This window comes from Bombina bombina, chromosome 9, assembly GCF_027579735.1.
Source record: "Bombina bombina isolate aBomBom1 chromosome 9, aBomBom1.pri, whole genome shotgun sequence".
Lineage (NCBI taxonomy): Eukaryota > Metazoa > Chordata > Amphibia > Anura > Bombinatoridae > Bombina > Bombina bombina.
In genome coordinates this window covers 123,190,260-123,205,017 of record NC_069507.1, presented here as the reverse complement: position 1 = coordinate 123,205,017, position 14,758 = coordinate 123,190,260, and the positions used below count along the sequence as shown (strand labels likewise).

The 14,758-nt window shown below is 41.4% G+C and overlaps 1 protein-coding gene across 1 annotated transcript in view; it reads left to right on the top strand.

Moving 5' to 3' along the window:
- ZDHHC5 (zinc finger DHHC-type palmitoyltransferase 5) overlaps positions 1 to 14,758 on the top strand; it is a 652,209-nt gene that overhangs the window by 311,725 nt on the left and 325,726 nt on the right. The window contains exon 7 of the mRNA XM_053692339.1: positions 2,370 to 2,461. Within this exon, the coding sequence (XP_053548314.1) occupies positions 2,370 to 2,461 (92 nt within the window). The remainder of the gene's footprint in view (positions 1 to 2,369; positions 2,462 to 14,758) is intronic.

Sequence of the window (14,758 nt, the reverse complement as noted above, 5' to 3'; positions counted from 1 at the left end):
GAGGAGATGAGCGTATTATAAGCTGTGTGTGCAATGGGTCAGGGTGATGTGGTAACCTGCTTGCATGCATATAAGACCAGATCACAGGGAGACATCAATTCCAACCAGGATTAAGCTGTACTCCACAATATAGTGTGGAGAGAACCAGCACCTCCTTTGTATAAGTAAAAGCTAAAAAGGCATGAACACAATATGGGGTCAAAAAACTGATACTAATAAGATAGAGATCCTGTGTTATTTTTGCATTTTTAGCGCATTAGGAAGGGAGATAGTTAATATATGTAGCACCCCTGAACTGGGCCATGCAAATATAGCTCAAATCAGTAAGCAAACATATCGTAATAGAAAGAACTCTGGTATTGAGTACATTAAAGAGTATGTGCAATAAGGAAATTGGTAAATAGCGTAACAGGGTAAAGCCATACATCAGTATTTGAGGGGGTATGAGCAATTACAATCTTATTTAAACACATAACAATCGCCATCATGAAGGGCTGCCTTACGAAAGTTAATGCCAGAGACACAGAATACAGGTTAGGACTTGGGAATAATTAGCCTATTCCAATTCTTAGATGAAACAACGTAGGAGCAAGTGTTCCAGGTAGGGGCATAGTGGAGGTAATTTTAAATACAAGTACTTGGGGTATATTGTCAAATCCACAATCTCCATCCGGCTGGAAAGGGCCCCATGACCCATCAGTATGAAAAATAGTGTCTTTCAAGTAAAACTCAAGTAGTGGCTATCAAGTAGTTTAATTATTCTCAGTGCCCCGTTCTTCAGATCACAAGATCGTCATGCTGGGTAACATATCACTCAAAACATAGGTCAAATGTTAACAGGTCACACATAACATGCTAAATCACAAAGCATGCTCTCAAAGTCTACCGTACTGCCATTCATTACCCAATCCCTGTAGGAATATCTGCAAACCGGCTGTCAGCATAACAGAGACAGCAATCAAAGCCATGAAAAGGTGGGTACTGCAGAAAAGGCTCTCCGGAGTGTGTAGGCACTATCAAAAGCGGGTAGGCATCTGAATTCTGAGCCACTGTTAGATATACTGGTCGCAGGATCTTTGATATTAGAGGATTCTCAGTTGTCACTAAGTCCCCATAGAGAACGTCTTGCAGCGACAAAAGGCAGACCTCATCTACCCACATCAGCGTTTGTTCGCATGCAGCTATATCCCTAAGTTCACTTTCCTTCAAGTAATCCAAATCTTCTGTGGTAAGAGCGGCCAAGGAATAGTCATACATTGGCGCTTGGATTAGTGGTGCTATCACCTCCTCTCGTTGCACAACACTAGGATTCGGAGGCTCCTGTGTACGAGCCTGAAACTCAGATACTGCTGCACCGGACATCTCCATGTTTTCCTGTCCGCTCCTAATTACAGATCTCAGACTGTGGAACCGGGACGACATTTGAAGATCCAGGTTTCGTAGCTTAGCTCTCAGTTCAATATAGAGGTCCTCCATAGTGAGATGTTATGATTGACAGTACGTTACTGGTGAAGCAAGCAGGTAATAGTATGGGAAGTGAATCTTGCAAGATGGTGTTTCTCACCGCATGGCTTCCCTGAGTCGTGTGTGCGATACTTCAAGCTGCCGAGGCAATAAGATATATTTCTGTTTCTTGAGAGATGTTGAACAGATGCTAGAGATCTGTAGTAGAGTGGTGAAGGCATTTAACGCATTTTAGGGCTTATACTCGTAGGTTAATCCACATAGTTTAGTTCCAAAACCAGGAGCTGTATAGAGACACGTCTGATACCGACGGCAGTTGGCTCCGCCCCCCCTTGATTGATATATATTTTAACTGCATTAAAAAAAAAAACACAAAAATTTGCCCTTGTTTTATTTTTTTGTGGGGTTGTGGATTTAATTCCTTAGTGAAAAAAGGTTGTTTTTTTAATCACTCCCTTTGTTCTTACTCATGAACATTACAGCTTGGGTATTAGTTCCCAGTAGTAATGGATCGTGGACCACATGTATGTAGGTATGGTGTAGTATTTTCTTTAGAGCATCCTTTTTTCCCTACTCCTTTAAAAGCTATTTCTTTTTCTTACCTTATTTTTTTTGGCTATACGTAGCCTGAGGTACATGTCAAGTGAGAGGGGTTTAATAGAGCTCTTGAAGTTTGGGACTCTTTTCCTCCTCCTAGTGGTAAGGAAAAGTAATTCCCATGAGTAATGGATCTTGGACTTTCACCACATGAAAAAAATTAATTTATCAGATAAGCATAAATGTTTTTTTACTTTCATAAACATCTAACTACCTCACCTGGTCATTTATGCCTTTTGAAACCTTTTGATTGCTCTGCAACCTCACACTGTTTTTTGTACTTTTTTATTTTTTTATTACTCTTACAGGTCACAGGAAAGTTCCGTGGTGGAGTTAATCCATTTAGCAAAGGTTGCTGCCGTAATGTGACCCATGTGCTTTGCAGATCCCCACCACCTAGGTACATTACCTTTTATATGCAATCTTTTGTGCTTATCTGTTAAAGCTCTTTTGAAATCAGTTGCAATGACAACACAACTTTCATTTACTGATTTATTTATTCATTGATTTTTAATGATACATTTGTGACGCAATATATCTGAAAGAACATACTTAGTTAAGTTTCCCTGATTTTGGATAAAGTATTTCTTTGTTTTATACTATGCTTCTAATGAAACATAGTTGCTTGCCCTCCATTAGTAGGATTTAGTGTTGTTAGCTATTTGTTTTAAATTTCGGCTCACTCTTGTAGCAGCTACTGAGGAAGACTGTACTTAAAATATAGAGCTCATATAAAAATTCTTGAGTCAATAATTGGAGGTAACTCGTGCCTGGATTAGAATTATGTACAACTTTTTAATGATATAAAAGGTAAAAACACAATAAATCAAAACCACAGTAAAAATAATCCAAGCAATCTCTCATGCAATTAGCCCAAACACTCTTCAATCACAACCGCTTCTAAATAAAATTGCTAATACAAATTACTATATTGATATTAGATCCTCTATGTGAATGGTTAAGGAGATATACGTCTAAGGAAAAAATATGCAGAAAGAGACAGGTATATGTTTGACTATCTGGCTTGGGTTCTATTCCCGATACAAGTCTCTGTGTATAGGGGACTTTCTTCTGTTGCCGTAACAGACGGACGTGTAACTGCCTGTTTCTACTCGGCCCGTAATATCAAATAGTCCTTGTTTTGCCTTGTTACAATGGTACACCTGCTTCAAATCTCTAGAGAAGGGGGAGTTCCCCAGATGAAATATGCAATCCTATGCAAATAGGGGCAAATCCCCACTCGGAACAACAGTCTTATGATGTATTCAAAATAGTAACACCGGAGTCTGTATTCAATGAACAGTTTCCACAGACAATCTTAATCCGGTTAGGTGGTATGGATCACACTTTAGCGGGGAGTTACTGACATATAGATACTCTCACCTGCTGGTCTTTGTCCGGGTGCATAAGCTCTTATAGCGATATTGAAAGTCTGGTTAAGTAGTGGACCTTCTTGTCCCTGTGGGTAACTATCTTCACTTGCGCAAGCCTTATCTGAGTTACCTTTTCACCGCAGCCTCTCCGTGACACTCTGCTCTTCAAGTACTTCGTACGCAGAGCCGGTTACTGCTCTGCGTACGAAGTACTTGAAGAGCAGAGTGTCACGGAGAGGCTGCGGTGAAAAGGTAACTCAGATAAGGCTTGCGCAAGTGAAGATAGTTACCCACAGGGACAAGAAGGTCCACTACTTAACCAGACTTTCAATATCGCTATAAGAGCTTATGCACCCGGACAAAGACCAGCAGGTGAGAGTATCTATATGTCAGTAACTCCCCGCTAAAGTGTGATCCATACCACCTAACCGGATTAAGATTGTCTGTGGAAACTGTTCATTGAATACAGACTCCGGTGTTACTATTTTGAATACATCATAAGACTGTTGTTCCGAGTGGGGATTTGCCCCTATTTGCATAGGATTGCATATTTCATCTGGGGAACTCCCCCTTCTCTAGAGATTTGAAGCAGGTGTACCATTGTAACAAGGCAAAACAAGGACTATTTGATATTACGGGCCGAGTAGAAACAGGCAGTTACACGTCCGTCTGTTACGGCAACAGAAGAAAGTCCCCTATACACAGAGACTTGTATCGGGAATAGAACCCAAGCCAGATAGTCAAACATATACCTGTCTCTTTCTGCATATTTTTTCCTTAGACGTATATCTCCTTAACCATTCACATAGAGGATCTAATATCAATATAGTAATTTGTATTAGCAATTTTATTTAGAAGCGGTTGTGATTGAAGAGTGTTTGGGCTAATTGCATGAGAGATTGCTTGGATTATTTTTACTGTGGTTTTGATTTATTGTGTTTTTACCTTTTATATCATTAAAAAGTTGTACATAATTCTAATCCAGGCACGAGTTACCTCCAATTATTGACTCAAGAATTTTTATATGAGGATTGTTAAAAAACTGTCCCAGGACAACATAGTATCGTTGGTTTATTAGCCCACTGCTAGGTATACTTAATATATATTTTAGCGCCACCTACACTACACACATTCAGATTCTCCTATTTTTTAACTACCTAGGAAGGAGGTAGGACCAGAGGTTGGCTAAGTGGGTCGAGTCTAGCGCTCCTCTCAAGTATTTTCTATAACTTAAAATATAGAGCTACACAGAATTTCTAATCCCACAGGCCCTGCTTTATGTAATGGCATATACTTCTCCTCCATTCTACATAGTAACATAGATGAGGTTGAAAAAAGAACGAAGTCCATAGAGTACAACCAATACAAATCTAATACACTTACAAAACAAGCTCCAGTTGTTCTTACATTAATCCCACTAAAAGGTGACCCATTTATAGAAACAAACATATCCATGAATTTTGTTTCTAGCCAGAAATGTATCCATTTTTTTTAAATGTTTCGTAATGAGTTCCACAATTTTTTTGCTCTTACAGTGAAAAAACGTTTCCGTTGCAGAAGATTAAATCTCCTTTCCTCCAACCTTAGTGTGACATCTTGTCACAAACTATTTTCTTGGAATAAAATGAGCTTCTGCCATCTCTGTATATGGGCCTTGAATATATTTATATAAAGTAATCATGTCACCTCTCAAGCGCCTTTTTTCTAGAGAAAACAAACCCAGTTTGCATATTCTCTCCTCATAGCGTAAATTCTCCATTCCCCTTATTAGATTTGTGGCCCTTCTCTGAACTTTTTCTAGTTCTGCAATATCTTTTTTTGCGATCGGTCCCCAGAACTACACTCCATACTTAAGATGAGGTCTTAACAGGGATTTATATAGTGACATAATTATGCTTTCCTCCCTTGAATCAATGCTTCTTTTAATACATGCTAGTATCTTTTTAGCCTTTGAAGCCGCTGCCCTGCATTGTGCACCCATCTTTAGCTTGTTATCTATTACTACTCCCAAATCCCTTTCCTCCTCTGTTTGGCTAAGTCTTGTCCCATTTAAAAAATTACATTGCCTGCTTATTTTTCCTTCCAAAATGTAGAACCTTGCATTTTCCCGTATTAAATCTAATTTTCCATTTACCTACCCATACTTCTAATTTTTCCAGATCCCTTTGTAACGAAAGTTCATCTTGCTCTGACCTAAAGACCTTACTTAGCTTGGCATATCTCAGACCTTGTCTCCAGATACTCTCCCTCCCATCCCCTTTGCTCTGCTCATGACCTCCTACTCTCCTCTCTTGTTACCTCCTCACACTCCCGCTTACAGGACTTCTCCAGACTGGCTCCCATCTTGTGGAACTCTCTGCCTCGCTCCACAAGACTCTTCCCCTAGTTTTGAAAACTTAAAGCGCTCCCTAAAGACTCTACTGTTCAGGGATGCATACAATCTACACTAACATTTCTTTATACTGTTTCCTCTTTTCCATTGCTATCCCTTTGAACCCCCTTAGCATGTAAGCCTAAGAGCCATTGCTGTTTGTAGATCACCTTCTTTAGAGCCGACTACAACAGTGCAACTCTTGGCAGGGCCTAGACCTGTCTGATCCCTATAAAGGTTTCCTTGTATTCTGCCTATGTTTATAGCGCTGCAGAATCTGTTGGCGCTTTACAAATAACCGATAATAATAATAATAAAAAATAAAGATGTCGCTACTTAATCCTTGCTCCAAGTCATTAATAAAAATATTAAAAAGAGCAGGACCCAGTACTGATCCCTTTGTTCAATCTGAGTATGATCCATTCACTTTTACTCGTTGCTGCCTTTCATTTATCCATTTATTTATCCATGAGCTAACATTTTCAGCTATTTCCAGTCCCTTAAATTTGTGCATTAATCTCTCATGTGACACTGTATCAAAAGCCTTTGCAAAATATAAGTATATTACATCAACTAATTCCCCTTTATCTATATTTCTTTCCTAAGCTATGGTGAGTCCACGGCTTGAGTAATTACTCTTGGGAATATCACTCCTGGCCAGCAGGAGGAGGCAAAGAGCACCACAGTCACTCCCTTACCCACAACCCCCAGTCATTCTCTTTGCCTTCGGTACATAGAGGAGGTGAAGTTTAGGTGTCTGAAGAAAATTTTGATATCATCTTCAAGCAAGTTTTGGGGTATAGCCATATTCCACATCATTCCTTGCAGTCGGGTAGTGGTGGCTTTAAAGCAGTTAGGAACTTGTAAAGAGGTACTTACTGCGTTTTCCTAACAATTACTGCCCTAGTTTAGAAAGCCATAATTGGCTACCCTTTCTTTTTCAAAGGTCTTCTGTGAAGAACTGTGTCTTCTCAAACCTTGTAAGTGTCTACATGCCGGACAGTGGAGCAGGTAAGTGCTTTTTCTCTTACATGGTGTATCCAGTCCACGGATTCATCCTTACTTGTGGGATATTCTCAATCCCTACAGGAAGTGGCAAAGAGAGCACACAGCAAAGCTGTCCATATAGCTCTCCTCAGGCTCCGCCCCCCCAGTCATTCTCTTTGCCGCTCTAACAAGTAGCATCTCCACGGGAGGGTAAAGAGTATGTGGTGTTAGATTTGTAGTTTTTATTTCTTCAATCAAGAGTTTGTTATTTTAAAATAGTGCCGGTTTGTACTATTTACTCTGAGGCAGAAAGTGATGAAGATTTCTGCTGAGAGGAAAAAGATTTTAGCATGTTGTAACTAAAATCCATTGCTGTTCCCACGCAGGACTGTTGAGTACCGAGAACTTCAGTTGGGGGGAACAGTTTGCAGGCTTAACTGCTTAAGGTATGCTCAGTCATTTTTTCTAAGAAGACCTGGTAATGCTAGAAGACTGATAGAAATCCCCATGTGGGAAGGTAAGCCATTTTCTGAGACGCAGTATAGAAGGATGGCTTCTGTGAAGGGCTTAAATACTGGTAGACACTGTGATGGGCTAAATCGATTACTTAATTAGTGTAATCTTACATTTATTCAAGTGTTTTAGACGTTGGAACACTTTTGGTTTTTTTTATTACGCCTGGCATATTGTAAGACACCTATTCTGACTCAGGAAGGCCCCATAACTCCGGAATGAAGAGGGAGGGGGCCTCATTTTCGCGCCTCAGTTGCGCAGTTGTTTTGCAAGTCAGCTTCATGTGTAGAGTCCTGAGAGTACAGGAGGACTTCAGGGAGGCTTATTTTCTTCTACAAATAACCCAAAAGGAAGGTAGGGCCACAGCAAAGACTGTGGCACCGTGCTGTAGTGTGTTAAACCGGTAGTTTACTTAAATTTGCTCCGGTTTGGGCAATAAGGGGTTAATTGATTAGAAAATTTGTGCGCAATCATTTCAAAGCATTGGGATCATGTGGTGAAAATTTCATAAAGATCGGATGTTTTTTGGTGATTTGGTAAAAAAGTGTGTGCTTTTTATTATTTAAAGACACAGTAACGTTTTTTTCAAAAAGTGACTTTTACTGTATTGTAGTGCTGTCTAAGTCTGTCAAACATGTCTGAGCCTTCAGATAGACCTTGTTCTTTATATTTAAAAGCCATGGCTGTACCCCCATTGCATTTGTGTTTAAAGTGTGCTAAAACATCTAAGCATTTTAAAGACCATGCAGTGACACTTAAAAATGTAGCCCAAGATGATTCTTTAACGGAAGGTAATGAGGATAGTCCTCCTTCCTCTCCCCATGTGTTGACACCAGTTAGGCAAGCGATGCCTAGTACCTCTAGCGCATTGGCCCCTATTACTTTACAACAATTAGCAGCAGTAATGGATAATTCCCTTGCAGCTTTTTTATCCAAACTGCCAGTTTTTCCAAGAAAGCGCGATAGCTCAGTTTTAAATACAGAGGATGAGCAATCAGAAGCTTTGGATGATTTATCTGTAGTACCCTCACAATACTCAGAGGTAGCAGTGAGGGACGGTCTGTCTGAGGGAGAAATTTCTGACACAGGAAAAGTTTCTCAGCGGGCAGAGTCAGATTCCTTAGCGTTTAAATTTAAGCTGGACCACCTCCGCGTCCTGCTTACGGAGGTTTTAGCTACGCTGGATGATTGTGACCCCATGGTGGTCCCAGAAAAACTGTGTAAAATGGACAGGTTTTTAGAGGTCCCTGTTTACACTGAAGCATTTCCGATCCCAAAGAGGGTGGCGGATATTGTGACTAGGGAGTGGGAGAGACCAGGTGTACCCTTTGTTCCCCCCCCTATCTTTAAGAAAATGTTCCCCATAAACGACCCCAGGCGGGACGCGTGGCAGACGGTCCCTAAGGTAGAGGGAGCTGTTTCAACACTTGCTAAGCGTACAAGTATACCAATAGAGGACAGTTGTGCTTTCAAAGATCATATGGATAAAAAATTGGAAGGATTGCTGAAGAAAATATTTGTTCAGCAAGGTTTTCTTCAACCAATTGCCTGCATTATTCCGGTAACTACTGCAGCGGCTTTTTGGTTTTAGGCTCTGGAGGAGTCGCTCCAGAGGGAGACTTCATACGATGAGGTCATGGATAGAATTCATGCTCTAAAGCTGGCTAATTCTTTTATCACTGATGCCGCTTTACAATTAGCTAAGTTAGCGCGCGAAAAACTCAGGTTTTGCCATCATGGCGCGAAGAGCGCTTTGGCTCAAATCGTGGTCGGCGGATGTGTCGTCCAAAACGAAACTGTTAAATATTCCTTTCAAGGGGAAAACCCTGTTTGGCCCAGAGCTGAAAGAAATTATTTCGGACATCACTGGGTGAAAGGGCCATGCCCTTCCAGAAGATAGGCCGTTTAAGGCCAAAAACAAGGCTAATTTTCGCTCCTTTCGCAACTTCAGAAGCGGACCTGCTGCAACCTCTGCTGCCGCAAAGCAAGATAACTCTTCACAGCCCAAAGCAACCTGGAAACCCTTGCAGGGCTGGAATAAGGGTAAACAGGCCAAGAAGCCTGCTCCTGCTACCAAGACAGCATGAAGGGGTAGCCCCCGATCCGGGATCGGATCTAGTAGGGGGCAGACTTTCTCTCTTTGCTCAGGCTTGGGCAAGAGATGTTCCAGATCCCTGGGCATTAGAAATAGTTGCTCAGTGGTACCTTCTAGAATTCAAGGATTCTCCCCCAAGGGGAAGGTTCCACATTTCTCGTTTGTCTTCAGACCAAACAAAGAAACAGGCGTTCTTACGCTGTGTAGAAGATCTACTAAAAATGGGAGTGATACACTCAGTTCCAATTGCAGAACAAGGACTGGGCTTTTACTCAAACCTGTTCGTAGTTCCCAAAAAGGAAGGAACTTTCAGGCCAATCCTGGATCTAAAAATTCTAAACAAATTCCTCAGAGTTCCGTCTTTCAAGATGGAAACCATTCGGACAATCTTGCCGATGATCCAGGAAGGTCAATATAGGACTACCGTGGATCTAAAGGATGCGTACCTACATATCCCTATCCACAAAGATCACCATCAGTTCCTAAGGTTCGCCTTTCTGGACAAACATTACCAGTTTGTGGCCCTTCCTTTCGGGTTGGCCACCGCTCCCAGAATTTTCACAAAGGTGCTAGGGTCCCTTCTAGCGGTACTAAGACTGCAGGGCATTGCAGTAGCGCCTTACCTAGACGACATCTTAATACAGGCGTCGTCTTTTCACAGAGCCAAGGCTCATACGGACATTTTTCTGGCCTTTCCTCTCACGGGTGGAAGGTGAACGTAGAAAAAAGTTCTCTGTCCCTGCTCACAAGGGTTCCCTTCCTGGGAACACTAATAGACTCGGTAGAAATGAAAATCTTTCTGACAGAAGTCAGGAAGTCAAAACTTTTGAATACTTGCCGAGTTCTTCATTCCATTCCTCTGCCTTCTGTGGCTCAGTGCATGGAGGTAATCGGTCTAATGGTTGCGGCAATGGACGTAGTCCCTTTTGCCCAAATTCATCTCAGACCACTGCAACTGTGCATGCTCAAACAGTGGAATGGGGATTATGCAGATTTGTCTCCTCAAATACAAATGGACCAGAAAACCAGAGACTCTCTTCTCTGGTGGTTGTCTCAGGATCACCTGTCTCAGGGAATGAGTTTCCGCAGGCCGGAGTGGATCATTGTTACGACCGATGCCAGTCTGTTAGGCTGGGGTGCGGTCTGGGACTCCCTGAAAGCTCAGGGTCTATGGTCTCGGGAAGAATCTCTTCTCCTGGCTCCAGGCGTGGCCTCAACTAGCGGAGGCCAAATTCATCAGATTTCAGTCGGACAACATCACGACTGTAGCGTACATCAATCATCAGGGAGGAACAAAGAGTTCCCTAGCGATGAAGGAAGTATCCAAGATCATCAAATGGGCAGAGGATCACTCCTGCCATCTATCTGCAATTCACATCCCAGGGGTAGACAACTGGGAGGCGGATTTTCTAAGTCGTCAGACTTTCCATCCGAGGGAGTGGGAACTCCACCCGGAGGTTTTTGTTCAGCTGACCCAGCTATGGGGCACTCCAGAATTGGATTTGATGGCGTCCCGTCAGAACGCCAAACTTCCCCTTTACGGATCCAGATCCAGGGATCCCAAGGCGGCATTGATAGATGCATTAATAGCGCCTTGGTCATTCAGTCTAGCTTATGTCTTTCCACCGTTTCCTCTTCTTCCTCGGCTAGTAGCCAGAATCAAACAGGAGAGGGCTTCGGTAATTTTGATAGCACCTGCGTGGCCACGCAGGACTTGGTATGCAGACCTAGTGGACATGTCATCGGTCCCACCATGGAAACTGCCATTGAGGCAGGATCTTCTAATTCAAGGTCCTTTCAAGCATCCAAATCTAGTTTCTCTGCAACTGACTGCTTGGAGATTGAACGCTTAATTCTAGCTAAGCGTGGTTTCTCTGAATCAGTTATAGATACTCTGATACAGGCCAGAAAGCCTGTCACCAGGAAAATTTACCATAAGATATGGCGGAAATATCTTTGTTGGTGTGAATCCAAGGGTTACTCGTGGAGTAAGGTTAGGATTCCAAGGATATTGTCTTTTCTCCAAGAAGGTTTGGAGAAAGGTCTGTCAGCTAGTTCCTTAAAGGGACAGATATCTGCTCTGTCTATCCTGTTACACAAGCGTCTGGCAGCTGTACCAGACGTTCATGCGTTTGCACAGGCCCTAGTTAGAATCAAGCCTGTCTACAGACCTGTGGCTCCTCCATGGAGTCTAAATTTAGTTCTTTCAGTTCTTCAAGGGGTTCTGTTTGAACCTTTGCATTCCATAGATATTAAGTTATTATCTTGGAAAGTTTTGTTTTTAGTAGCTATTTCTTCTGCTCGAAGAGTTTCTGAATTGTCTGCTTTGCAGTGTAATTCACCCTATCTGGTGTTCCATGCAGATAAGGTTGTTTTGCGTACCAAACCTGGTTTCCTTCCAAAAGTGGTTTCTAATAACAATATTAACCAGGAAATCATTGTTCCTTCTCTGTGCCCTAATCCAGTTTCTAAGACGAAACGACTGTTGCACAATCTTGATGTGGTTCGTGCTTTAAAATTCTATTTAAAAGCAACTAAAGATTTCAGACAAACATCATCCTTGTTTGTTGTGTATTCTGGTAAGAGGAGAGGTCAGAAAGCGACTGCTACCTCTCTTTCCTTCTGGCTGAAAAGCATCATCCGATTGGCTTATGAGACTGCTGGACGGCAGCCTCCTGAACGAATTACAGCTCATTCTACCAGAGCTGTGGCTTCCACATGGGCTTTCAAGAATGAGGCTTCTGTTGAACAGATTTGTAAGGCAGCGACTTGGTCTTCACTGCATACATTTGCCAAATTTTACAAATTCGATACTTTTGCTTCTTCGGAGGCTATTTTTGGGAGAAAGATTTTGCAAGCAGTGGTGCCTTCCGTTTAGGTTACCTGACTTGTTCCCTCCCTTCATCCGTGTCCTAAAGCTTTAGTATTGGTATCCCACAAATAAGGATGAATCCGTGGACTGGATACACCATGTAAGAGAAAACAGAATTTATGCTTACCTGATAAATTACTTTCTCTTACGATGTATCCAGTCCATGGCCCGCCCTGGCAATTAAGTCAGGTTCAAATTTATTTTAGTAAACTACAGTCACCACTGCACCCTGTAGTGTCTCCTTTTTCTCCTAACCGTCGGTCGAATGACTGGGGGGCGGAGCCTGAGGGGAGCTATATGGACAGCTTTGCTGTGTGCTCTCTTTGCCACTTCCTGTAGGGATTGAGAATATCCCACAAGTAAGGATGAATCCGTGGACTGGATACACCGTAAGAGAAAGTAATTTATCAGGTAAGCATAAATTCTGTTTTCTTCCAGTTGGGGAGACCATGAACTTAACAAATTAAGACACTGCTGTATCCTGTTTTATGGATTACACTGGGGCATGAAGCAGGCACTGTAGCATGTGTGAGACTAACATTTAAACTCTTTTAAAAAGAAAGGGTAAAATATTTTTATTAGGCTTTATTTCTTTCATGTAATTGGCAAAAGTCCATGAGCTAGTGACGTATGTGATATACAATCCTACCAGGAGGGGCAAAGTTTCCCAAACCTCAAAATGTCTATAAATACACCCCTCACCACACCCAGAATTCAGTTTTACAAACTTTGCCTCCTATGGAGGTGGTAAAGTAAGTTTGTGCTAAGATTTCTACGTTGATATGCGCTTCTCAGCATTGTTGAAGCCCGATTCCTCTCAGAGTACAGCGAATGTCAGAGGGATGTGAAGGGAGTATCACTTATTGAATACGATGATTTCCCTAACGGGGGTCTATTTCATAGGTTCTCTGTTATCGGTCGTAGAGATTCATCTCCTACCTTCCTTTTCAGATCGAGGATATACTCTCAATTTACTATTACCTCTTCTGATAACTGTTTCAGTACTGGTTTTGCTATCTGCTATATGTGGATAGGTGTCTTTTGGTAAGTATGTTTTTATTTCTTAAGACACCTCAGCTATGGTTTGGCACTTTATGCATTTATATAAAGTTCTAAATATATGTATTGTACTTATATTTGGGGAATATAAACATCTTTTAAAGAAATTTTTTTCTTACCTGGGGTTTAGTCTTTTTTCAATTGACTACTTCTTGCAAATTGCGGGCGGCATTAGGCCCACGGGTGCGTCAAATGCTAAACTTTATTGCGTCATTCTTGGCGTGAAAATATTTATTTCATGTAATTGGCAAGAGTCCATGAGCTAGTGACATATGGGATATACATTCCTACCAGGAGGGGCAAACTTTCCCAAACCTCAAAATGCCTATAAATACGCCCCCCACCACACCCACAATTCAGTTTTACAAACTTTGCCTCCCATGGAGGTGGTGAAGTAAGTTTGTGCTAGATTTCTACGTTGATATGCGTTTCGCAGCAGGCTGAAGCCCGGTTTTCCTCTCAGTGTGCAGTGAATGTCAGAGGGATGTGAAAGGAGTATTGCCTATTGAATACCATGGTCTTCCTCTAGGGGATCTATTTCATAGGTTCTCTGTTATCGGTCGTAGAGATTTCTTCTCCTACCTCCCTTTTCGGATCGACGATATACTCTTATATACCATTACCTCTACTGATTCTCGTTTCAGTACTGGTTTGGCTATCTACTTTATGTAGATGAGTGTCTTTGGGTAAGTAAGTCTTATCTTTTATTTATGACACTCTCAGCTATGGTTTGGCACTTTATATGTAAAGTTCTAAATATATGTTTTATACTTATATTTGCCATGATTCAGGTCAATCAGTTTATTTTCCTTCTTTCAGACTGTCAGTTTCATTTTTTGGGAAAATGCATATGAATTAAAATATTTTTCTTACCTAAAATTTTCAATTTACTTTTTTTCTCTAAATTGCGGGTTGTTAGGCTCGCAGGTGCAAAAAATGCTAGAATTTATTGCGTCATTTGTGGCACGAGACTTTTTTGGCACGAGATTGACGTTTGTCTGACGTCAATGACATCCTTTCCGGCGTTGTAGTTGACACCGGATGTTTTCACGTAGTTGCGTCATTTTTGACTCTCGTGTTTGTTGCAGACGTTTTTGGCGCCAAAAAATATGTGGGTGTTATTCTTGGCGCCAGATTTTTAACATTATTTAAGTCTCATTTTTTAGTTGCTTCTGGTTTCTAGAGGCCTGTTCTGTTTGCATTTTTTCCCATTCCTGAAACTGTCATTTAAGGAATTTGATAATTTTGCTTTATATGTTGTTTTTTCTATTACATATTGCAAGATATCCCAAAAAACTGTTCCTGTATCAGAAAATACTGTTGGATTCCTGATGACTGATATCAGTCCTACCAAAGCTAAGTTAATTTATTTTAATGTTATGAATTTTTATCTTTAGCTATGGTTTGTAATAAGTTATCATGATAAA